The following is a 24790-nucleotide window of genomic DNA, read 5'->3' on the forward strand; positions in this document are numbered from 1 at the left end:
TCTCTCTATAAAAAGGCAAGGCTGCTTGAGTCAAAAGCCTCACAGACGCCGTGGGAGCAGTCTGTGACAGACAACTCTGCAACACCTCTCTCAAAGTCTCCAGGAAGAGCACAACATGAAGCTTGCTCTCCAAGCTGTGCTGTTCACTGCACTTCTGGGTAAGTGAATGCAGGCTTGCAGAAAGAGGCAAGTCAAAGGCACTTCAAGGCTGCAAGGTGGAATTAGAGTCAACCTTTCTGCTGCTCAGAGAATGGCAACCCTTTAAAAATCAGGCCACTTTAATTTCTGAAATAGGTTGCAAGCCTTTCAAATATTTTCCCTCTGGAAAACAGCAAAGTCCTAGTTTGGGATGGCAGAAAGCCCCACTGGTTTGCAGCAGTTCCCGCCTTCCATTGAGGTCTCAGTCCAAAAGCTCTCCTGAGTTGAATGCTTCTGCTGTCTTCTGTCAAGCCTTCACCATATATTGAAAGCACATGGCTTCCCCCCAAAAGTCCTGGGAACTGGAGTTTGTTAAGGGTGCTGGGGATTATAGCTGTGTGAAAGGCAGGGCTTTTTTTCCAGCTGGAACTCGTCAGAACTCAGTTCTGGCACCTCTCAGGTGGGCACCACTGTCATTATAAGAAAACAAGGTGCATTCATGGTGAGTTCCAACACCTCTTTTTCTATGAAAAATAGCACTGATTGAAGGTAAACTACATTCCCCACAATCTTGCGTGAGGGGAAGCCATGTAATTTCAATGTACTGTATAGTGTGGGTCTGAACTTTAAGTGATGAAGCTTCCGTTTATGCACACACTGAACCGTGAACCAGAATATCTTTCTTAGAGATTGAAACAGTGCTTAACTATAAATATATAGTTATGTAAGCTTGTGTTAGGTACAGTGAACAGCAAGATAGGTTTTAATGAATAATATTTGGGGTATGCAACTCTACCTTCCGGAAAGGGCACCAGTAACATTATTAATTCCACGATGGTGATGTGCTTGGACCAGGATAGGGGGGCAGAATTGCATATTCCTCTGTGAAATGGTTCAGAAACCCACATTAGCGAAGGCAAAGTGTATGTAGTACAAAGGGCATTTGTTGGGGAGACTTGGGGAGGACAGTATGGTGGTCAAATCCTCCTGTATTTCTTCCCAACTGTTTTCCAGCTGCAGAAAGATAGATGTAGAAACAGCTTGAGGGAGATGCAGTCAGGGAAAGGGTTTCACACCCTCCTCCTGGCAGCCGATTCCCTACTGCAAATCTCCCCAAACTGGGAGCCCCATGTTTGCATGTAATCTATGGTTTCATAACCGCACCATTGCATTTAAAGCACATCCAACACACATCTTCATCACAAAGAATCCTGGGAAGGGCAGTTTCTTTCTCACAAAGCTGCAATACCCAGCACCCTTAACAGACCACTGCTTCCAGAATTCTTTCCCAGGATTCTCGGGGATGCCTTGTGTGCAGAGCAAGTGCCCTACCACTGAGCTATTGCCCTTCTTCTAATGAGGGCTAGACTCAAATCAACTGGAATTAAGCCACAATGAATAGGGCTGTGTTAATTGCATGAGTGCAATTAATGCGTCTGGTGTTGGGAGGAAGCGACAGTTAGGATTGGTACTGTGGGGAGTAGGAAGAGATGTGTTCTTGACTCATTCACCTCCCATCATGTGGTCCCAATGAAACCCTCTCCCCAGCACATTACTTTCAGTACAAAAGGGATTCTTCCCCTGGTGTTTAATATGTGTCCGAGTTTTGGTGCTAGCAGGATTTTATTCTTGAAGCACACACAAACATGTATTGGGATGACTGTGTGCGAAACCGCCCTTCTAGAAAAGTTAACCAACAAACTGAAATTAGCACAGGGTCAAGCAAAGGAGGGTTCCTTCACCCCATGTGGTTCCCTTTTATCACATACTCAGCTTAAAGCCACTTGAGCATGTGTGGCTAAAAGTGTGAAAGCAATCTCTCCAGACTCTTTCGATCCAGAATGTGATAGCTCTGGCTGGACTTGTGACAGCCCAGTTGACATCACCACAGGCTGAATAAAAATCTCAGCTACCACGGACTGAAATAATTCATTGCCCTTAAGTACTGCAACATCAGACTAAACGAAGAGTGTTGCGTTCCTCTAAACAGCCGAGTCTTTGTCTTGGGGCCAGTATGCGACTGCTCAGTGTGATGCAGTGCAAGACCTGGATTGAGGCTCTTGTGTGTAGGTTAAGCAAAAGAGTTCTGATGAACAGAATCTGCAGAGATGCACTGAAAAACACACAGCTTTGAGAAAATCTCATTTACAAGGACAACAAGGAAACAGCAATTCAAGGATGTGTACCTAATGTAGGCATCTAGGAGCAGTTCCAGATCTTCAGGATTTTCTGCCTTGATAGTCAAGGTTAGTTTAATACAGCCTTCCACAACGTGGTACCCAACAGATGATATGGGCTACAGCTCCCATCATCCCTGACCAGTGGCCATGTTGGCTGAGCCTGATGAACGTTGCAGTGCAAAGCATCTGGTTGGGGAAGGTTGGAATAACACAAACCTGGTGAGCAAATCTTCCTACCTTGATCTTAGTATTAGACAATGGCACAGATGGGAAGAAAATCCCATACATCTGGGGAGGTGGACTTCAGACAAGGCAGTGTTATTGTCATTCATGGCCCATGATATCACAACACTTCCCCTCCTTCATTTTCTTCACAGCATTCTGTTTTGCATCTTCCGGGGTAAGATGGTGTACAACATCAACGGCTGAGCACAACAAGTGTCAAAGACTGCAGGAATGCTTAAGTGCCTCCCAGCAACCTGCATCTTTCCCACAATTCAGCTGTGTGAAGAAGAGTGGTCCCCATGACTGCATCAGTGCCATTGCGGTAAGTGAAATAAAAAAATTCCTTCAGTAGCACCTTAAAGACCAACTAAGTTTATATTTTGGTATGAGCTTTCGTGTGCATGCACACTTCTTCAGATACACACTGCGGTAAGTGATTAGTGGAAGCTGGACCCAAACACTGGGGGACTTCCCTGAATTCGGTGTGCAAGACGAACTAAACTTTTGCTGGTGGGTCTGTCAACTCTGCAGAAAATGGTTCGTTTCAAAGATCCTAGTGCCCTGGTTAGGGTCAGAAGCAGGAGCTAGAAGCGGCCCATGAGACAGAACCTGGACTAGGGACACACATTGGAAAGTTCTGACTGATTACAGAAGTGGCTGGCAGAATCCCTGGGGTCATAGAACCTGGAAGGGATCAATGGTAAAACAGTATTTGCCTGTATACTGTTTTTTCAGACTCCAGTATGGGTTATTTGCCAGAAAATGGTTTGAGTGGTTAAAACAGTAATCAGCCAATCACTTTATTATGGGGCCATAGATCCAAACAGGTTAAAACAATAAAATATTGGCCTGGCGGCAACCTAAAACAAAGTCCCAGGCAACTAGAACACTAAAGGAAGTCCCTTCTTGATCCCCTGGGCCAAATTATCAGTTTAAGATCGCTCCATACCCCATTTCTGACTCTGGCACTGTGAAAAAAAGAGAAGATAGCTCAGTTAATTTTGGGGTCCATCTGTCACTGTGTGGTACAATAGTCTTTCTAGCTCCTTTCATTCCTGTCACTTCTCCTTCCCATTTGTGTTTTCTTCTTCCCATTTGTCTACTCTTATATGTTTTCAGGCCTCCGAGGCAGACGCTGTCAGCCTGGATGGTGGTCTCACTTATGATGCAGGCTTGGCCCCGTACAACTTGAGGCCGGTTGTAGCCGAAGTTTATGGCACAAGTACAGGAGGTAAATTTCAACAGGGCTGATTTTGAGAATTCTGTTGTGCTCTGTGTTGTGGCAAGGCCCGAGGTGGGATCAGGGTTCAGAGTTAGAGGGATCAGAGTTAGAGGTTAGAGACCCATCAGGTTCATCTGAGAGTGCTGCTGGAGCAGGCCTTACATGCCCATGGAGTGTAGGAGTATAGGACTGGAACCAGTGGCTTCAAGTTTAGAATCTGACTAAACACCAGGAAGAACCTTCTGACAGTAAGAGCTGTTCAACAGTGGAATGGACTCCCTTGGTTTGTGGTGGACTCTCCCAGATCTTATTCCAATGCTGTAACCACTACACCACACTGACTCTCTAGTGCTAGGAGTGGAATAATCTGTCCGTTTGGGTTTCTTCCAGCTTCTCATTTTTCCATTATTAAATTCAGCTCTCCACATTTCTGCATCAGATTAGATATTATTTTTAAAGACCTCATGAAAGTTCATCAAGCTTCTTGAGTGCATTTCTCCTAACATACAGATTTTTGTATGCAGTTTTGCTGAATTTGCAAGCCGTATCCTGTAATAATACACTCTAGTGAGCTGTTCTTAAACTTAGTAGACAAAAGGAGAAGGTCTCCAGACTAGGGAAGGAGAAGTAGGAAAGTTCTTCAGGAATAGCTTTCTGACAGTAAGAGCTGTTCAACAGTGGAACACACTCCCTCGAATGGTGGTGGGTGGACTCTCCTTCTTTGGAGGTTTGTCAGCTGAGGTTGGATGGTCATCTGTCATGGATGCTTTAGTTGAGATTCCGGCATTGCAGGGGGTTGAACCAGATGACCCTCAGGGTCCCTTCCAACTCTACAATTCTATTATTCTTCATTGCCGCACAGGTCACAATATGCCTTCTCTCTTTCTCTCTGTCAGGAGAATCTGTTACCAGTTACTATGCCGTGGCCGTTGTGAAGAAAAATACCGTCCAGTCACTTGCTGATCTCCGAGGGAAGAAATCTTGCCACACTGGCTTGGGCAGATCTGCAGGCTGGGTTATGCCAGTGGGGCGGCTGTTGAGTCTTGGTCATATAGAATGGGCTGGAGCAGAAACAGAACCTATAGAGAAAGGTAAGAAGCAGAGTGACGAAAGCCACGAGATTGATGTGGAAGGAGTGAGAACGGGTAGGAAGGTTCACCAGACCTTTGTTGAGTTAGATGACTTCCCAGCCACACAGAAGTCAGAGATTTCTTTCCATCCTCCAGTCAAAGAAACAAGAGGTGTTATCATAGTTCAGAGATGCATTCGAGCCAAGGAAAAGTACGGTACTCACAGGGTGCAGAGCAGGGCTGGTGAGCGGGGTGGCGGCCTGAGGAGTGTCATGATAGAGAGGGCTGCATTCAGCAACCAGGCCTCAGGTTCCCCATCCCTGGTGTACACCCTCTGGGAATTTTGGCATTCTAACCCAGCACATGTTTTACATATAGCCACTCTTCATAGGTACCAGGTATAAAATCCAGGGTTGACGCAACACATTTTATTTACCCAAGTGGCTGCAGAGCATGATGTGAGAAGTGTGTCCTGGTATTCTGTGTATGTGTGCACTTGTGTAAATTTGTGTGTGTGTGTGTGTGTGTGTGTGCACGCGCGCATGAGAGAGGATGGAGGAGGCCAACTCCTGCTTTGTTTAGGCCACACCCGTCTTTTGTTTTGGCACATGGCCCCCAGAAGGCAAGCTGAGACAGAATGTGGTCCTTGGGCTGAAAGAGGTTTCCCCAGCCCTACCTTGCCAATATAACATTGCAGAAGCTTCTGGGATGTCTATCACAAGTTGTATGCCTCTGCAGTTGCTGAAACAGCATAAGGACTGAGATTTGTTTTCTGGGACGTCACAGAACAGGGTTGGAGAACCTTTGGCCCTCCAGATGTGGCTGAACTACAACTTCCCTCAGCCCAAGCAAGCACGGCCAATGGCCAGGGATGGTGGGAGTTCAGCAACACCTGGAAGGCCCACGGTTCATCACCCCTGTCACAGAGACTCCTTGGACTTTGTGTTCCACCTGCTTTCTACCAAGAGGCGAGTGCTGCCCTTGACAATAATTGCGTCCTGAGGCCATGACTGAGATGTTTGTGTGGCTGACCCATCCCTGATGCTAACTAATAGGTGAATGCTATTTAGAAGAAGGGAGCTGCCAATTCTTTGCCTGTGTGGTCTTCTTTTACAGCCGTAGCCAAGTTTTTCTCAGGCTCCTGTGTCCCGGGTTGCAAAAATGAGCCAAATCTGTGCCGCATTTGTGCTGGAAAAGGTGATGAAAAATGCAGCCGGAATGACCCATATGCTGGATATTCAGGGGCTTTTCAGTAAGTAACATGCATTTTCCATTTGGTTTTTTTTTTGGGGGGGGGGGGTTGTGTGTGTCATAGCCCTAGGAAATTCAGGTGCTTCATAACCAAAACAGGAAAAGAAGGGGTTTGTTCTGAAAGGCAGAAAACAATTTTTGAACCTAACACTGGAAACATGCAACCTGAGAGCCTTTCTGGACAATCAAAGGACTGGTGGTTGGTACACTTCCAATTTCCTTGAACAGCAAGAGAGCCTAAGAGCATCGCTACCTTCTTTTGGCAGAGATGGGGTGTTTTTGTAATATTTGGTTTATTTAGAAACATACAAGTAGAGCTATACATGCTGCTATTGTGCAGTGGATTCTCTACCCTGCATCAGATGAGAGGCTCCCTATACACAGGTGATGCTTTCAGCTTCCTGGAAACTCTGTTTTAAATGATAGTTAGCAATTATTCCAGGGGCGGCGGCTTCTTCTTCTTCTTCTTCTTCTTCTTCTTCTTCTTCTTCTTCTTCTTCTTCTTCTTCTTCTTCTTCTTCCTCTTCCTCTTCCTCTTCCTCTTCCTCTTCCTCTTCCTCTTCCTCTTCTTCTTCTTCTATTTCATGCTAGGCCCATGGAGGAGGGAATGTTCTTCAGGACTGTAGTACATGGGGATTTGAATTTTAACACTTTCTTCCCCAGCCATGATCTTGACAAAAATCAAAAAATCTGTGACATGTCTTTTAGAGTTAAAAACAAAAATTTAGCCAGATGTACACTCCAGTACAGGAGACGGGGAACTCTGTTACAAAGGAATAAAAACAATCCACTCTATTAACAGTGGAAAACAAACCAGAATGTTTCCGAAACAGCTAGACATTGCTGCGGGTGGGCTAGCTTAGCTGCCATTTTCCACGTAAGTAAATACATTTTTTAAAAAATAATGAAGGAAAACAAAGTTTCACATAATAGTGCAAGCATGGACAGGAAATTATATCCAACAGATGTCAGTAACATTTTCAGAACATGTGACGTTTATACTGTACTGCCATCACAATAGCAACATTGCCCTTTTGTGTGTGGATGCATGTGCAAATCATTGCAGAAGTGCAGAAAGAGATGAAGATTCTTTATTTTTGCGCAATAAATGCACAAACGGCTGAGTGTGTGGAAGTCTCCCAGTAGTTTCTGTGGCACAGAACTACAGTATGTGGCAAGCATACCAAGGAAGGCTTTTAATGTTTAATAGATTATTTTATTTCATTTTTCTGTTGTAAGCCGCCCAGAGTGGCTGGGGAAACCCAGCCAGATGGGCGGGGTATAAATAATAATAAATTATTATTATTATTATTATTATTATTATTAAGCATTAAAATGCCCCCAAAGTCTTGTATATTCTGGTTATCGTGGGTAGCATGAAACTGGTTAAATATCTCTACATGGCAATGTAAAGTTCTACCATCAGGTTGTGGAAAAATGAACTTTTATTGTCAATTTCCAGTGAGGTAGCCATTTCAATCTGCTGCAGAAAACATGATAAAAAAAACTTGTGCCACCCTAAGAACTGCATACTCTTGTGACATAAGCTTTTGATGACTACAATTCCAGATCATAAAGTCCACAAAAGCTTGCATCATAATACATTTGTTAGCCTTTAAGGTATTACCTGACTCTTTGTTGTTTATATTGTGAGTTTTTGCTATGATGTCTGTTTTGGAACACTCAACTTGCAATGTCTGATTCCCTCTCCATTTCCTCACGATAAACCTTTCCTTTCCGGAAGAAAGTTTTTCTGGAACAATCCAAGCCTCACCTTACCTATTCTTCCACTCTCTTACTACTCATTTCCCATGCTTGGTCATTCCTGAGTCCATCCATGTTTTATCTTTGTACTATGATTTTTAAGTTCTTCACGTCTGGACTGTATCACTTCTGCGTTCTGTTGGCGCTGAACAAAATAGACAATAGTAGTTTTGTATGCTCAGGATCTGTAATTCCTTTCTGCTTCTCTGAACATGCAGAAGGTTGGTGTAAGGACCCAAAAATTCAATTGATCTGATATTTCTTCCTCTGCTTGTTCTTCTAGATGTCTGAAAGATGGAGCTGGAGATGTGGCCTTTGTGAAAGACGCAACTGTACTAGGTAAGGACGGAGGGCAAGTTTAGCCCTTCACATGTTGTTAGACTCCAGCTCCCATCAGGGCCCTGCCAGCACTGCCTAAAGGTCAAGGATGCTGGGGACTGTGGTCCACAAAATCTGGAAGGCACCACACTACCTGCCCCCAAGTTCCTAGTAGAGCTCAACCCACTGTGCAGACGGAATTCACATTTTTGAGTCAGTTTGTGTTGAGTTCCATGGACTGAGTTGGTTCTATGAAGGCTGATTATATGTGCAGAAACCTGTATGGATCAGTTTTTTTCGCAGTGTAGCAAGTGCTAAAAAATATGCAACTTTATTTGTGGAAAGGTCATGCAATTAGTCTAATATTTAAAGCTGGAGATGCAAACTAGTTATTTTCAAATTTAACAGCAGTGTAATAAAACTGGTATAGAGCGATCCTGTCTAGTCTGTTAGTTACTCACAACCACTAATTTCAAATTCTCCTTTCCTTATTTATTACTACATCCTGCTACCGTACAATATGATCTTGAAGGCAACTCATAGTTCTTTGATTCCAAATTGCTGGCAAGATTAATTTCCACCTCTTTGACAGTCACGGCTTCCCCCAAAGAATCCAGGGGAGGTTGCTAGTTTGTTAAGGGTGCTGAGCGTTGTTCGGAGACTGCTATTCCCTTCAAAGAGCTACAATTTCCCGAGTTTCCTGAGAAGAGCAGCTGATTGCCGAGCCATGCTAGGAATAGTGGCTTTTTGAAGGGAATAGGGGTATAAGTTGTATAAGAGTACTTCAAATTTACAGTGTGTGGCTATGATCAGCACCTCTTCTGCAGCATTCAGTCTTCAAGCTACACAATCACAAGGCTGGAGGGAAACCTGAGCATCACATAGTGCAACTCCAACCATGCAACCACAGAAGCATGAGTTGGGAGGGTAGGATCCTGTTATGTAGACCATTCATCTCATTATGTAAGGTATATATAAAAGTTTAAGATTTGTGTCTTGTTTCTTCCAAACACAACTTGGGAAGAATCATATTAATAGCAACTGCGAGCCACAATTAAACAGAAATACAGTGGTACCTTGGTTTTCGAACAGAATGCGTTCCGGGAGTCCATTTGACTCCCGGAACCATTCAAAAACCAAAGCGCAGCTTCTGATTGGAAGCTGTGGAAGCCATACCGGGTGTTCGGCTTCTGAAAATCGTTCGAAAACTGAAACACTTCCAGGTTTCAATCATTTGGGAGCCAAGGCATTTGGGAGCCAAGGTAATGTACTACTGTAATGTACTACTCCTTCCCTCTGCTGTTCCAGCACCTGGTTGACTTCATTTATTGTATCCTAAGATCAAACACCCTGTCTTACAGAGATGTAGTACAGTAACCACTTGAGCATTCCTTGGAAGGAACATTGGAAGATCTGCCTTATGCCTAGCCAAACTACTGTTTCAGTGTTGTCTACACTGGCTGCTGGTAGCTGTCCAGAGTTTCAGAAAGGATTCTTCCCCAGCCTTCCCCAGAAATACTGGAGATTGAACCTGTAACCTTTTGCCTGCAAAACATGTACTCCACAGTTGAACTACAATGCTTTCCTGCAGGAAATTGTAAGCATTGTAATACTAGATGGACTCTCAGTATATACAGGTGGAATCAGTACCATGTAATTGTAGAGTTTCACCTTCATTGTTTTTCATCATTAGCCACAGCACAAAACTCTTAATCTCAGATTTGTGGGCTCAAGCAAAAGATTCCTGCATTGCAGGGGGTTGGACTTGATGACCCTCGTGGTCCCTTCCAACTCTACCATTCTATGAGTCTATGGGCTTCTCATTTCTCAGCATTTCAGGGTGGAACCTATCTTACATACCTGGCTTTAAATCTTGCTAAAATCTTTCATAGCTCTCAGTGCAGAAGAAAGAAACCAGTATGAGCTGCTCTGTGATGATGGCACTAGGAAGCCTATTGAGAAGTACAAAGAGTGTTCTCTGGCTAGAGTCCCTGCTCATGCTGTGGTAGCACGAAGTACCGACGGTCGGGCAGATGAGATCTGGACGGTCCTCTCCAAAGCAATGGTATGTATGTCTGTATTTCATAAATTGTTTTCAATGAGGTATCCCAATGCAATTTACAATATAGTGGCCAATTAAAAAAAAAACCCACAACGGCACATAAGATTTATAAGACCTATGGGGGACTTCCAAGCATGCAAGTTTGTAAATTAAGAAATGCACACACACAGAGAGTGATATTAAATGCTACTCCTACTCTCCATAGACCCACTGAAATGAATGGATAGGACTAACTTTAGTTCATTAATTGCAGTGGGTTGGACTTAGGTGACTACAACCCATAGTAATGGAAACATACACAAACAAGCCTGCTTCAGGACCGTATCTGAAGAAGTGTGCATGCACATGAAAGCTCAAACCAATGACAAACTTAGCTGGTCTCTAAGGTGCTACTGGAAGGATTTTTTATTTTGTTTCGACTACGGCAGACCAACACCTGCTTCTTTTAAAAAATATCTTTGCACCTGGCCAATATGGCCAACTATCGCCTAGTCTCAAATCTTCAATTCTTGGGCAAGGTGATTGAGCAGGTGGTTGCTGAACAACTCCAGACACGCCTGGAGGATGCAGACCATTTGAAACCCTTCCAATCGGGATTCAGGCCTCACCATGGGACTGAAACTGCCTTGGTCACGCTGGTTGGTGATCTCCAGCGGGCTAGGGACAAAGATGAAAGCTGTTTCTGCTGGATCTCTCAGCGGCCATTGACCATGACATCCTTCTGGACCATCTAGAGGAGCTGTAGCTGGGGGCACTGTTATACAGTGGTTCCACTGCTTCCTCCTGGGTTGTGTCCAGAAAGTGGTGTTGGAGGATGGGCTCTCACTTGTGGGGTGCCTCAGGATTCTGTCCTCTCCCCCATGCTTTTTAACATCTACATGCAGCCGCTGGGAGAGATCATCAGGGGGTTTGGGCTGGGTGTTCATCAGTATGCGGATGATATCCAGCTCTACCTCTTTCAAATCAGAACCAGTGAAGGCGGTGAAGGTCCTATGTGAGTTCCTGGAGGTGGTTGGAGGATGGATGGCAGCTAACAGATTGAGATTGAATCCTGACAAGACAGAAGTACTGTTTTGGCGGGACAAGGGGTGAGCAGGTGTGGGGGACTCCCTGGTCCTGAATGGGGTAAGGTAACTGTGCCCCTGAAAGACCAGGTGTGCAGCCTAGGAGTCATTTTTGACTCACAGCTGTCCATGGAGGTGCAGGTCAATTCTGTGTCCAGGGCAGCTGTCTACCAGCTCCATCTGGTACGCAGGCTGAGACCCTACCATGCATTCTGCATGGGGGCACCTTTGAAGTGGCCGCTGAGACCATATTACACCAGTCCTTATAGATCCACATTGGCTCCCAGTACGTTTCCGAGCACAATTCGGCCTTGGCTCAGTATACCTGAAGGAGCATCTCCACCCCCATCATTCAGCCTGGACACCGAGATCCAGTGCTGAGGGCCTTCTGATGGTTCCCTCGCTGCGAGAAGTGAGGTTACAAGGAACCAGGCAGAGGACCAGGCAGAGGACCTGTGGAACACCCTCCCATCAGATGTAAAGGAAATAAATAACTATCTGACATTTAGAAGACATCTGAAGGCAGCCCTGTTTAGGGAAGTTTTTAATGTTTGAAGTTTTGTTCTGTTTTTAGTCCTCTTTTGGGAGCCACCCAGAGTGGCTGGGGTAAAAATATATAGTGTAACAATAATAATAATAATAATAATAAATTACACTACAGTCCTGCATTTCTTCATTGTTTCATTAGACCCCAAAAAGGGAGGTGGAAGTCAGGTAGACTATGTGAGTCTAGCAGTTAAGTTGAGGGCAGGTGAACCAATGGAATGTTGAAGGTGTCCACTGGAAAATAAAAGGGGTGGAGAGAGATGGAATTGGCCTGCTTTTAGCAGGGTTGGCGGTGGTGATGCATATACAGTATCATGAGTTTTAAAAACTCTCATTGACTTTGCGTTTTCTTCTTACCCTTTCTCACTCTTCAATGAATATCTTAGGAGCTATCTTCCAAGAACGCACAATCCGGTTGCAAACTTTTTGGTTCTCCTGAAGGTCCTTCCAAAGACCTTCTATTTAAGGATTCTGCTGTCAATCTTCTTCGTGTACCTGAGTTAATGGATTCTCAACTCTACCTGGGCTCCCAGTACTGTAGTGCTATTCGGGCTATCAGAAAAGGTATGCAGGAGATCAGCTGCTACCGGGTATGGACCATCAATACATTGGCGGTACCCGACTCAATTTCTCTGTATCATCTGAACTGGGAATAGCTGAGAAGGCTCCAGGCTGGTGTCTGGATGCAGTGGCAGGCTAGATTAGCTTAATGAATCTGAATCCTGACAAGACAAAGGCTCTGTGGGTGAGTGGTTCTCAGATCCAGTAAGTTGATACATTGCCTGACCTGGATGGGATCAAATGCATTTTGGAGTGTGTTCCTAGATCCAGCTCTGTCACTGGAGGTGCAGATCCTCACAGTAGGTAGATGTGGTAAGAGGTATCTCTGCTGGTATTCTCTACTCTCCGGCACATGTAACAGCACTGGTGCCAATTAGGGTTGGACTTTGGGGCAGCTGTCACCAGCACTTCCCTCTACCAGCACTTAATTTGCAGCACAATGAGGCATCGGAACTCCTGGTTAAGTGACTTTCTCCTTTCTGATCCCTTAGACAGACCTTCCGCTGATACAGAAGGGAGGGTCAGGTGGTGTGCAGTGGGCAAGGCTGAACAAACAAAGTGCGACTCATGGAGTGGAGTGAGCGGAGGCTCCATTGAGTGTGCTGTGGCAGAAAGTCCTGATGACTGCATCATCAAGATCTTAGTAAGTGCTTCAAGCTGCACATCCCTTTCCCTTGCACCTTGCCACTTGGGTTTCATTGCTTCCATCTGGTGTGGTTTTGCTTCTGAGGCTGTGTACACATCACACATTTAAAGCATGTTTCCTCACACACACCAAGAATATTGGGAACTGTAGTTTTCAAAAAAATGATTTATTAAATTTGTTAGTTGCTTTATCTTGCCCAGGGCAGCAAACAACTTACAACCAAATAAATGGACATACAATACACCCCACATAGAGACATTAAAGCCAAGAGGAAAGAGAAATGCATTAAAACCATCCCGCCCATGTCTAAAAGGCCACAGGTAGTTAAATCTAAATGAGATAGCGAAGAGAAATCTCTCATAAATTAAAATATCTTCATATGAAGCGGGAACTCCCACTCATTTGTTCTATAGCAGGGGTTGGCAAGCTTTACCTCGCCTGGGCCGGTTCACTCCAGCAGCAATCCCTCTGTGGGCTGGATCATGTACATGCACATGATTTCCAGTGTCTGCATCTACACAGACACGATTTTCGGCCCCGCAGAAGCGAGCCCCCATGCTGCGCTGGTTTAGCGCAGCGCACGGGGACTCGTCAAGTGGGTGGCTTGGTTCAGGGGTGGCTCAAATGCCGGTTAAACGACCCCCATGGGCCACTTGCGGCCCATGGGCCTTAGGTTGCCGACCCCTGTTCTATAGCACAGGGAAACCTCTTTGATTATGCTGATCATCCTACTTAACTTGCCAACCAAAGTCATTCCCTTAATAAAGGAACCAGTTTGGCAAGATTGCTCTTACACATTCTACCCCCACAGATGAATCGGAAGGGACTCAGTTTCTGCGTCGTGCAGAATGACCCCTGCACACTCAGAACGCTATCCTATCCATCTTTGACCTATGAATCTCAGGGATATCCAATATACTTATAGTAAGCTCTGGGTGTTGTTGGACCACAACTCCCATGATCTCTTTTCATTTGCCATCCTGTCTGGGACTGATGGAGGTTGTAGTCTAACGTCTGGAGGGCATCCTATTGGGTACTGCACTATTCTATTTCCCCACCTCTTCTCCCAAGGAGCTCAAGTGTCATTTACTGCCTTCCCCTTCCCAAAGGGCTTTAAGAGTACTTTAAATGTTGGTGTGGACGTTACCAACCGTGTGCATTCTGTGCTCAGACACACTGAAATGTTTGGAGGAAGCTAGCTTCTGAGTCTTCCCCATTCTTTCTAGTCAGAGCTCACTAACCTGTGAGCAAGACTGCAGCCAAAGAAGTTTAATATAGCGTTAATTTCACAATGTGTATTTATTTTCCACCTTCCAGACTCAGTGCCTGGAAGGCTGAGAGATTAATGTCAAGCTGCAAAACTTAAATTTGAATTACACGATTTTAAACATGCTTCCTCTTATGCAACATAGAGGTTAAATTTTAGAAAGGTCAACCAATCTGGTGATCTCTAGATGTTTTGGACTATAGCTACCAGTATCTCCAGCCAGCATAGCTGGTAGTCCAAAATATATGTAAAGTACAGTACCAGGTTGAGGAAGGCTTTCATGGCACATGCATGTGTTTTGTGGCTTAAGACTTTTACAATTTGACTGGGAAAGTGCAAGCATAACAAAAAGAAAACGGTTTTCTCTAATACTGGTTATGTCCAGATTCTTACATTTGTATATGTATATGGCTCTCTTACACATTTGAGTAGATACCCGCACAGTCATACCTTGGTTTTCAAATGCTTTGGGGGAAATGTTTTGGCTCCCGAACGATCGAAAACCGGAAGTGATTGTTCCGGTTTTCGAACGTTCTTTGGAACCCGAATGTCCGATGTGAACTCTGCAGCTTCCGATTGGCTGCAGGAACTTCCTGCAGCCAATCGGAAGCTGCGCCTTGGTTTCCGAATGTTTTGAAAGTTGAACGGCGGTCCGGAACGGATTCTGTTCGACTTCCGAGGTACCGCTGTAAGTGCTCTTTACGCAATAAAAGCACACCTTCATAATCCCTCCCCCAAGAAAGCAGCTACATTGCAATAGATAGCAATGACTGAATAATGCCCCTGAGCAACACATTTGTTTCAAACACAATGCACGTTTTCTGATGCCCCCTTTCATGCATGGATGATGTTGTCTTGGCTATATAAAATATTTCACATGATGAGAATGTGTTTGCTATTAGCATATCTGATGTTCTTTGCAGAAAGATGAGGCTGATGCCATAAGCCTGGATGGAGGGTTTGTCTACACTGCAGGAGTGTGCGGTTTGGTGCCAGTGATGGCTGAAGTTTACTGTAAGTATGGAAAATGGCAGTTTGACTCAATACAGTCCACACTATCACAAGCACACATCTGGACATAACTTCTGATAGACCTTCATTACAGTTCTGCAAGGGGCCCAATGGGAATTTTGACCACAGGCTCAATGTTTTACACCAATTTTGCATTGTGTTTATTGTACCTATCTAAATGGGCTAGCATATTGTCACTTCAGATGAGAGCACATCACCGCGAAGGTGTGCCAAGCAATGCTCTGCGTGTGATTCACTTTTATTATAAGTTCTCAGGAAGCATCTTGTGTCTGTCCCTCAGGTCTGTGACCACAAATGGCTTTACTCCCATCGCTGTTGTGGCATTGCAAAAACTGGGTGGGTTTGGGGCGATATTCAATTAGCGTGTCCCATCAGGATTTCTGTTTGCACAACAGAACTTCCCCTCATTTTCTTCCCCCCTACTCACCACCACACATGCACCCCGCACACTCCCGAGATTTGCCCCAAAGGTTTAAAGGGGGGAGGACAGGCGGAAGCAGAAATCCTTGCACTGGCAGAATGACTTCATTAGTGCTACTTTGGATACAACTCTTTGTCTTGGAATATTGTGTCCAGAACCTCTTTCTCATTCTCTTTGTAGCCGACCCTGATGCATGTGCCCATCCAGAAAGAGAGGCAACAGGTGGGTAACTCTGGGACGTACAGCCATTGAGAGTAAACCTAGAATTTAAAGCTTTTGTTCATTTGTTAAATCTATATCTATATCTAAATCTATATCTTACCCAGGGCAGAAAACATGTGACTCATAAAACAACAACCCAACAGCTGAAAACATGGACAAACCTTTTTGTGCAATGTTTGTTTGAGAGAGAGAGACAGAGACACAGGATCTAATATTATACTTCCATTTCAAGCTGTATTTATATAAATATAATTTTATATTCGTTCATATTTATATAAATGTACTTGCCAGCTTTAAAACTCTTTCAAATCCAGTACTATTGGCAAAGATGGTGGGTGTCGTGGTCTCCATGGCGCCTGGCAAGATCGGGCAGGGTGTGTCAGAAGAGGTAGAGGATGACAATTCCATGAAGGGTGTAGGTAGAGACAGTGCCGATCGGAAGGTCGGCTGTTCGAATCTGTGCAATGGAGTGAGCTCCTGTTGCTCTGTCCCAGCTTCTGCCAACCTAGCAGTTTGGAATCATACCAGTGCAAGTAGATAAATAGGTACTGCTGTGGCCAGAAGGTTAACAGTGTTTCTGTGCACTCTGGCACTCATCACAGTGTTGTGCCAGAAGTGGTTTAGTCATGCTGGCCTCATGACCCGGAAAGCTGTCTTAGACTGAAGTGAGATGAGCGCCGCACCCCATAGTTACCATTGACTAGACCAGGTCCAGGAGTCCTTTACCTTTACCTTTTTTTAAAAAAAAACTTTTGTAGAGACAGCTCAAGCAGTGCCAGGAATGAGGGTCCCGCCCCCTGGTGGTCAGATAGCTCAGAAGAGGAGGGGGAGCCAACAGAGGCAGGTACCACCCCACCTCCTGAGAAGCCAGCCAAACCAGGCCCACCCCCGTCTCCTGCGAGAGCGTTTCCCCTGGTGGCTGAGCAGACCTGGCCAGGCTGGTGGTAGAGGGACAGTCATAGGGTTGGACCACGTCATTGCTGAAGGCACACCACTATCAATGCAGGCGTGACCGCTGAGTGAAGCAGAGGTGCAGCTGATTTCTTTAATAAAACTTTCAGGATTTCCTGAGCTGGGAGTCTGGGTTTTTCATCTGAAAGTGGGAGCCAGGACAGAGAACCCAGTTTTTAAACTGGTCTATGAGCAAAGCATCCTTTTGACTTGTGCCTATTTTTCAAATAAGGACACAACAATAGAGAGGTAGCCAAGACCCTACCCACTCATTCATTCAGCATGTGAGAGAATTACAAGCTCTCATTGGCCAACTTGTCTCCCTCCCTCCATTGATTAAGGTCTCATTTGATTTGAGGTCTTATTTGAGATTTTTCTCCCCCTGCCTCCAGTAAAGGGCTACACTGCTGTCGCTGTTGTCAAGAAAGCTAATACCGGATTCAACTGGAAGACATTGAGAGGAAAGAAGTCCTGCCATACTGGTGTTGATAGGACTGCTGGCTGGAACATCCCCATGGGCTTGCTTTACCAGGAGAACATTGGAAACTTCAATATTAGTGAGTGACCTCATGTTCACTTATTTACCTACTTTGCACATGACTCCCCTTTGGAGCCAAATGTGGCCAAGTGGTATACAACCTGTTTAAATACGTAAACAAGCCATCTCACCCTTTTTCCAGGGAGTCCAGCGCATAATGCATACTGTCTAGTTTATATTCATAGCATATATAGCAATTGTCCCAAAGTTGCATAGGAAGCAGGGCTTATGAACCCACAGATGCTTCCACCCTATATATTATGTGTCGGAAACCTGGTGCCTCCTTTCCAAAGCCTGGGAAGCTTCTGCCCAGCTTAAGAGGGAGGTGTGATGCTTACATGTGTGACATCACCCCCACCTAATAACCTTTGCAAGCTCACACTTCCGGCCCTAACTGTTCCCCTATGAAAAAAATTCACTGCATGCCACTGTTTAGCGCTGCTGTTGTCCTTTTAAAAGGGCAGGGCTTTACATGGCAGAACACCCTAACCAGCAAGGTTGTGGGAGCTGGGAAGGACTAGGAGATAGACACTTCCACTCTATTCAACCTCACTCTGCTCCTGCAGCACAGTTAGCCAGTGCTTTGCATTGTTCTGCCCAGCCCAGCGCTATTCTGCCCATTTTATATTAGTTGCAGTAAAATATGGCACTGTGAGCGCAACATTGCTTTAATACTATTCAACAAAAAATGTTTCCCAACACTTTACCACGTTGCTGAAATCTGTGAGTGTACACCTTGTGATATCTAGCCAGGATGGAGTGCTGAGAATCTGCCATTCCAGTCGCCTGCTTAAGAATGGCTGAGTACAAATGTATGGCACTGCCTTTTGAAGAATACCGTTGGATTGGCTGGGAATGTTTCGTTAGTCTATAGTGGTAATCCAGATGGTTGATAAACCATCAGATTGGGGGGGGGAGGGATGTTGGATCCTGACATAGTCATGCTTAGAGCAGACTCATTGAAATCATGGTTGACTTAGGTCATTCCTTGATTTCAGTGAATCTATTCTAAATGACTACATTTGGATGCAACCAAAATATTTTTGGGATGGGTGGGATACTTTTAAAATAAGATAGGTAGCCTGCCAGCCAACAAGACTGAATTTTTAAGAAGATGTGGGGGGGGGATCCACTTTCCTCTGTTCTATTGGGCATTCCAAATATCTATCCTTTTTTGTGTGCAAATATTTCACTGCAAATATAATATGTGGCCAACTTGCAAGAACAGATACAGAGGAATTCCAAGTGACTATTCCATGTTCTCCTGTCAGGTACATTCTTCAGCGAAGGCTGTGCCCCAGGGTCACCACCTAGCAGTCCACTCTGCAAGTTGTGCAAGGGCACTGGCACTGGCGGGGCACTCGCTGACAAACACAAGTGCAAAGCTAGCAGCAACGAGATATACTACGGCTACAATGGTGCTTTGCGGTAGGTAACTTGGATATTAAAAACAAACTCTTATTCAGGAGATGATAGAGGAATGAGAGGCCAAACTGTCCCCAGCCATGTGGGTGCCAGTCACATGGTGCGTATCTCTATGGTAGCTAATAACTAGGGATGGAGGGGAAATTGCTTTAGTTCACATTTAGAGGTGAGCCTACCTAATTTGCATTTCTGAAACACAAACTGAACCATCCTTCAAAATTCACACTTCTTCACGTGTTGTTGTGTAGTTCTCCATCCAAGTAATGTTACAAAAATGCATTTACTAGGGTAGGTAAAAAAAAAAAAAAGGTAAAGGACCCCTGGACGGTTAAGTCCAGTCAAAGGCGACTGTGAGGTTGCGGCACTCATCTCACTTTCAGGCTGAGGGAGCTGGCATTTGTCCACAGACAGCTTTCCAGGTCATGTGGCCAGCATGACTAAACCGCTTCTGGTGCAACGGAACATTGTGACGGAAACCAGAGCGCACGGAAATGCCGTTTACCTTCCTGCTGCAGCAGTACCTATTTATCTACTTACACTGGTGTGCTTTCGAACAGCTAGGTTGACAGGAGCTGAGAATGTATTTGTTAGTGAAAGTGGCATATACAGTGCATTATATTAGGGGAAATGGCTTGGGAAAATGTGTGCATTAGTAAAAATTCACACTAAAATGCGGGTGTGAATCATGGGGACTTAAAAAATAATAGCCACAAACTTAAGTTCCCTCCTCCACATTTCCATTCTCCACATAAGACTGGAAAAATGAGAAACTGAAAGTGATGTTGACAGATTCACCCATCCCTACAGATTTACTATATCATATAATCATAGGAGTGGAAAGGCACCCAAAGGCCGCCCACTCCAACCCCAATCCCACAACCAAGCCATGGAACCCAGACCAAATACCATGAACAAAGATACCTTAGAGCAGGCACCCCCAAACTTCGGCCCTCCAGATGTTTTGGACTACAATTGCCATCATCCCTGACCACTGGTCCTGATAGCTAGGGATCATGGGATTTGTAGGCCAAAACATCTGGAGGGCCAAAGTTTGGGGATGCCTGCTTAGAGGTCAGAACAAAGAGCTCTAGATGACTCTTGAGAGTGAATCCATCAGCATACCATAGGCAACTCATCTCTTCACAACAGCAAACCAATCTGATCTGGAGAGGGAGGGAGAAAGTCTTCTTGGTCTCCCAAAATAGTAGACTCTGAGCATGAACCAAAATTGTACCCATGACTTTTTCAAAGAGAAATCTTAAACAGCTGCAGCAACAAGCCATCCAGTGTTTTGTCCCTATTAGTCCATCAGATACCTCCTCAGGCCCAGTATCCTCCTCCTCCTCCTCCTCCTGTTGTTGTTGTTGTTGTTAGTATTATTATTTTATTTTATCATCAGTGCTTCCCCCCCCCCTAAAAATGTTTCGGGGGACTCTCGTTTTGACTCAAGAAAACCACCATTTTATAGTTCAAATTGGGAACAATAAATACGTACAGTAAATGAACAAAAGTACAAAGATTCACAAAATGTTTAGGAGTATGCGTCCCCCTGCGTCCACCCAGAAAAAAAGCACTGAATTTTGTTGTTGTTGTTTGTTTGTTTGTTTTTAAAGAAAACTTTCATGAATTCCCAGGATTCATAATCCTATGCAGGATATAGGCCTTATTAGTATTAATTTTAAAATTCACAGGGCAAAGCTCTACTTAGGATTCCCCCCTTATCTCTGGTATGTGGAGCCTAGAAGCAATCACTTTTTGGGTACTAAATCACAAACAACAAGCTCACATATTCCATGTCAAAACCTGGATACTGAAAGCCAGTTTCAAGCCAAGATGTTTTGACTTCTGTCTCAAATGAAATCACTGCTCCGCCTAGTGGGTGGCACAAATAAGCAAAAACAACATTTTCCCCACTTCAAGTAAAACATATTAATCTGTACTTTTGACATGGCTATTAAATATAAATCCAGGTAAATAGGAAAAAAAAATCTGGTTGCCAGCATATTGCCGTGATTTCAACATTACTGAATTGGCCAGAACTCTTTTCAGTTCACAGCATCTCATCAAATTATCACCTGTGATTAATTGCGTCTTTCACTTCTCACTGCAAATTTTGAATCCGTTTCAACATAACTGGAAATATTCAAATTCATTTCAGCAGTCTGATACAAAGGAATTGACAAATGCCACACTAACATTTTTCTTTTAATTGTATTTTCTAGGTGTTTGATTGAGTCAGGAGATGTATGCTTTGTTAAACACACCACAGTCGAGGAGAACACACAAGGTATGTGGGAGGTTCATGCTAGGCCTTAGCAGGATCCACAAGGAGCCCTACTCCTGAGAATTAATCTAACACAAATTTCACAAAGTGGCCACAGGTTTTATAGACAAATGGATGTCTATTTTCCCCATCACTACATGCCCATAAACGCCCCCTGCTCACAAGAGGGATCCAAGCAGAATAGCATCTAAACAGCAAGCCAATTAGCAAGTCCATGGAAAAGAAGGGGAAATTCTGCATGAGTTACACTGAGGATGGCCAACAGCTGGCCCATGGACCAAGTGTGCCGTGGCGGAGTTTCATGCTCCAGGACCGGGGGGGGGGGCGGAGAGCAGACGGGGTGGGGCTGGCGCGCGTCCCAGGGGTGTGGTGCACCGCCTGCAGGGGCATGTTGCGTGTCCTGGGGGCATGGCACGCTGCTTGTGGGGCATGGCGCCCAGCGCACGGGGACGACGACCACAATGGCACCCCACCGGGATCGCGCTGCTGGGGGCAGTGCGCTCCCCCCGCACTCCTCTTCCTCCGCCAGTGCAAGTGTGAAATCTGAAGCAGTTTCAAGGGAAGCTTTGCATATACTGTTGTATTATATGGTGGCTTGCATGAGACTGGGGACCCTGCATGATCAGAGCTCCCAGTTACAAGGAAGCCTCCATATTGCAAGAAGCCAAGGGCCTCCTCTTGTAGGAATGACAGCTCTTGGATGCTTGCTTTTCTCCTCCTCCTCCTTCTTTTTACAAAATTTCTTTTATTAACTGACAATCTTTGCATACACTCTGCTTTTACAAGCTGTAAAGAAAAGGGGGAAAGGAGCAGGTAAACTCAGTTGCTTTCACTTGTCATAGTTCTCATGGAAGTTACATAAAAATGTATCCCCTTAGGCCTCTCACTGTGCCACTGCTAAGCCATTCCTCTTAAAGAAGCAAGTTCCAATACTATATGCAGATACCAAAATATATAAAGCCTTCCCCCCTGCAGGTGTTGGTGGGGTATGTAACATAGAATAGAATAGAAACTTTATTGTCATTGTACATAGTACAGTACAACGAAATTGAATGTCATCTCTAACATCAGGGTCACCTGGTGAGTGCTCACTTGACAGATCCCTGAATAGAACAATGAAAGCTTTATAATATTTAACATTCTTTTTTCCCCCCAGGAGAAAACAAACCTGCTTGGGCAGCGAACCTCAGGCCTACCGATTTTGAACTTCTGAAACCTAATGGCGATCGCTGTCCAGTTACTGACTATGTAAGATGTGGTCTGGCCACAGTTCCCACTCATGGAGTAGTTGCAGCCCCTGGGAAAGCAGACGCTGTCCGTCGTGTGTTACTTGAGCAACAGGTGAGGTTTTTTTTTTTTTAAAGGGGACTTCCCAGATCTCACCTCACAATAAATCTGTTGGCTTGTGATAGCTTTTAAAAATAGTATGTAAATAAATTACACAACTTCTGCAGTTGGTAGCCACAGTTGGACAAAATTCTTTGTACAAATGACACACGGAAGCAATCAAGGGAAGTGTAGGAACAGTTTGATCCTTAAGGAGCGCTCAGTAGGAAGAGAACAACTGTGAAACGTTTGACGCACCATTTGGATGGCATGTGATCACCACAACCTTTAACCAAAAAATGGGCGACCAAAACTTTAACATGACAGCTAACTGAATCCTGCTTTTCTTCCTTTATTACAGAATTTCTTCGGAATCACTGGATCAAGAAAAGAGGATTTCCAAATGTTCCAGTCTGAAACCAAAGATAGCTTGTTCAAAGATGGCACTCAGTGCTTAGTTAGCACAAAAGAAAAGACCGTCAGTGGTTATCTTGGCGAGCAATATCTGACTGCTATTGCTGGATTCAAGAAATTCTCACCTTCAGGTATCAATTATACACTGGGATGAATGACACCAGTCAGCTTCAGGCAAAAACTGGATTTCAGTTGGAGTCTAGACAGTACTCTCTTATAGTCTAAGAGGAAGCATTGTATTTTTCCTCATCAAGGCTTTCCAGATGTTGTTGGAGTGCAAATTCCATCAGTCCCAGCAACATGATCAATGGTCAGGGATGCTGGGAGCTATGGTCCAGCAACATCTGAAGGACCACAGGTTTCACGTCTCTGTTCTGCATCTTTTTTTTTTTAATGCAGCCTTCCCTGATCTGGTGCCCTCCAGAAGGTTTGGACTATAGCTCCTATCATTTCTGACCATCAGTCATGCCGGCTGGGACACATGAGAGTTGCAGTCCAAAACATCTGGATGGTACCAGGTTGGGGGAGTCTAGTTTAAAGGGCATTTTAAGTGAGTGGCAAAAAGTAAATATCAATAAGGACCAATGCTACATGAACTTTTTTAAAGGCAGTTTCATAAACTATAGGTTGTATCTCCCCCCCCCCCACTTTTGGCTTGTGAATTTTTAAACATGTGTGCTCCACTATATTCTATAACAATTTTGCAAAGCAGATTTACTATAAGAGGTGATGAGTTGTAATGTTAGGATCATTCTCAAAACTATTTAGATATCTCCACCCCCCCTTTTTTAAAAGGTTAGGTTACTAAGATCTAAAAACAAAGAAAAGGCCTTTCAGAGCATGACATCTGGGGGACCATAGGTTCCCAGTCCCTGCTACAGAGAAACACCATTAAGAGCTCTGAACATGCTGTTTTCATCACTGAGCCAACGCAACTCACCTTTTTCAACTTCAGAGATGATTAGTGTATTCTTTCATCCTGTTGAGTTCTCAAAAGAATAAGAAAGCTATTTGAGGTACGGATTTGTAGGAATGGAATTTGTTGCTGCTAATGTGCTACACAGAAACCACAGGCCTAAGCTACATTGACTACTGTCAAGCCACAGAATGGTGATGTTGGTTTTTCAGTCCTATAGAACTTATGCAATCATCCTATCCCCAATATTCTAGATAGGAAAACTGAATGAAATATAATGTTATTAGCTAGCTACACTATTCATGCTCCCTTTCCTTCATTAGTCTGCACAAAACAGCCCTTTGAGAGAGTCCATACCCATATTCAAGAAGTGATATTACCCAAGACTTACCAGTAGGTCTTAGACAAATTTCCATGAGAGTACAATGGTTTCTAGGGCATTGCGAAACATTGCTAGAGTTTGTCTGTTTTGGTGTGCTGATCTTCAACTTTCCTTTTTATTTCTCTTCTCTTCTTTCTGTTTTTATGTTACAGAACTCCTTAAAGTCTGCAACTTCCACCATCATGATGTCTAATGTGATGAAAAACAGCTCCTTGTAATGAATGAGTAGCATTGCAAGCACCATTTTTTTTTCTTGCCTGAACATGGATCTGTCCAACTGTTTCTTTTCTCCTTAACATCACAACAAAGTGTGTTCAAGCTTCTCTTTGTATGGCTTTTTAACTCCTTGGTGTCACGAGTGCAAATAAATAAATAAAAGTAACTCTCACAACCTAATTCATCCTGTTGGCTATGATTACTGATTCCTTTAGGGCAGGGGTAGGGAACCTACAGCCACAACCTCCATTATTCAAATCTACCAGCTATGGTGGCTGGGGCTGAAACATTCTCCACCCCTAAGAACATAAGAAGATCCACTGTAATAAATATATTTTCCCTCTTATAT

At 44.3% G+C, this 24790-nt stretch overlaps 1 protein-coding gene across 1 annotated transcript; it reads left to right on the forward strand.

The window, feature by feature from the left end:
* Positions 1 to 24621, forward strand: LOC118094079 (ovotransferrin). The gene is made up of 17 exons (XM_035134084.2): positions 1 to 158; positions 2696 to 2865; positions 3663 to 3774; positions 4662 to 4856; positions 5952 to 6087; positions 8134 to 8189; positions 10061 to 10233; positions 12227 to 12404; positions 12893 to 13044; positions 15238 to 15328; positions 15948 to 15989; positions 17333 to 17497; positions 18750 to 18906; positions 21126 to 21190; positions 22344 to 22528; positions 22875 to 23058; positions 24378 to 24621. The coding sequence occupies exons 1-17, from the start codon at positions 116 to 118 to the stop codon at positions 24416 to 24418; spliced, it is 2145 nt and encodes a 714-aa protein (XP_034989975.1). The 5' UTR covers positions 1 to 115; the 3' UTR covers positions 24419 to 24621.
* The last annotated feature ends 169 nt before the right edge of the window (positions 24622 to 24790 follow it).

Source organism: Zootoca vivipara, chromosome 5 (assembly GCF_963506605.1).
Source record: "Zootoca vivipara chromosome 5, rZooViv1.1, whole genome shotgun sequence".
Lineage (NCBI taxonomy): Eukaryota > Metazoa > Chordata > Lepidosauria > Squamata > Lacertidae > Zootoca > Zootoca vivipara.

Bases quoted from the DNA above. Each gene is read 5' to 3' on its own strand.
- LOC118094079 (XM_035134084.2), top strand. From the start codon at position 116: ATGAAGCTTGCTCTCCAAGCTGTGCTGTTCACTGCACTTCTGG. The intron at 159-2,695 runs GTAAGTGAATGC...TTTTCTTCACAG, and splicing joins GCTGTTCACTGCACTTCTGG to CATTCTGTTTTGCATCTTCC. The intron at 2,866-3,662 runs GTAAGTGAAATA...ATATGTTTTCAG, and splicing joins ACTGCATCAGTGCCATTGCG to GCCTCCGAGGCAGACGCTGT.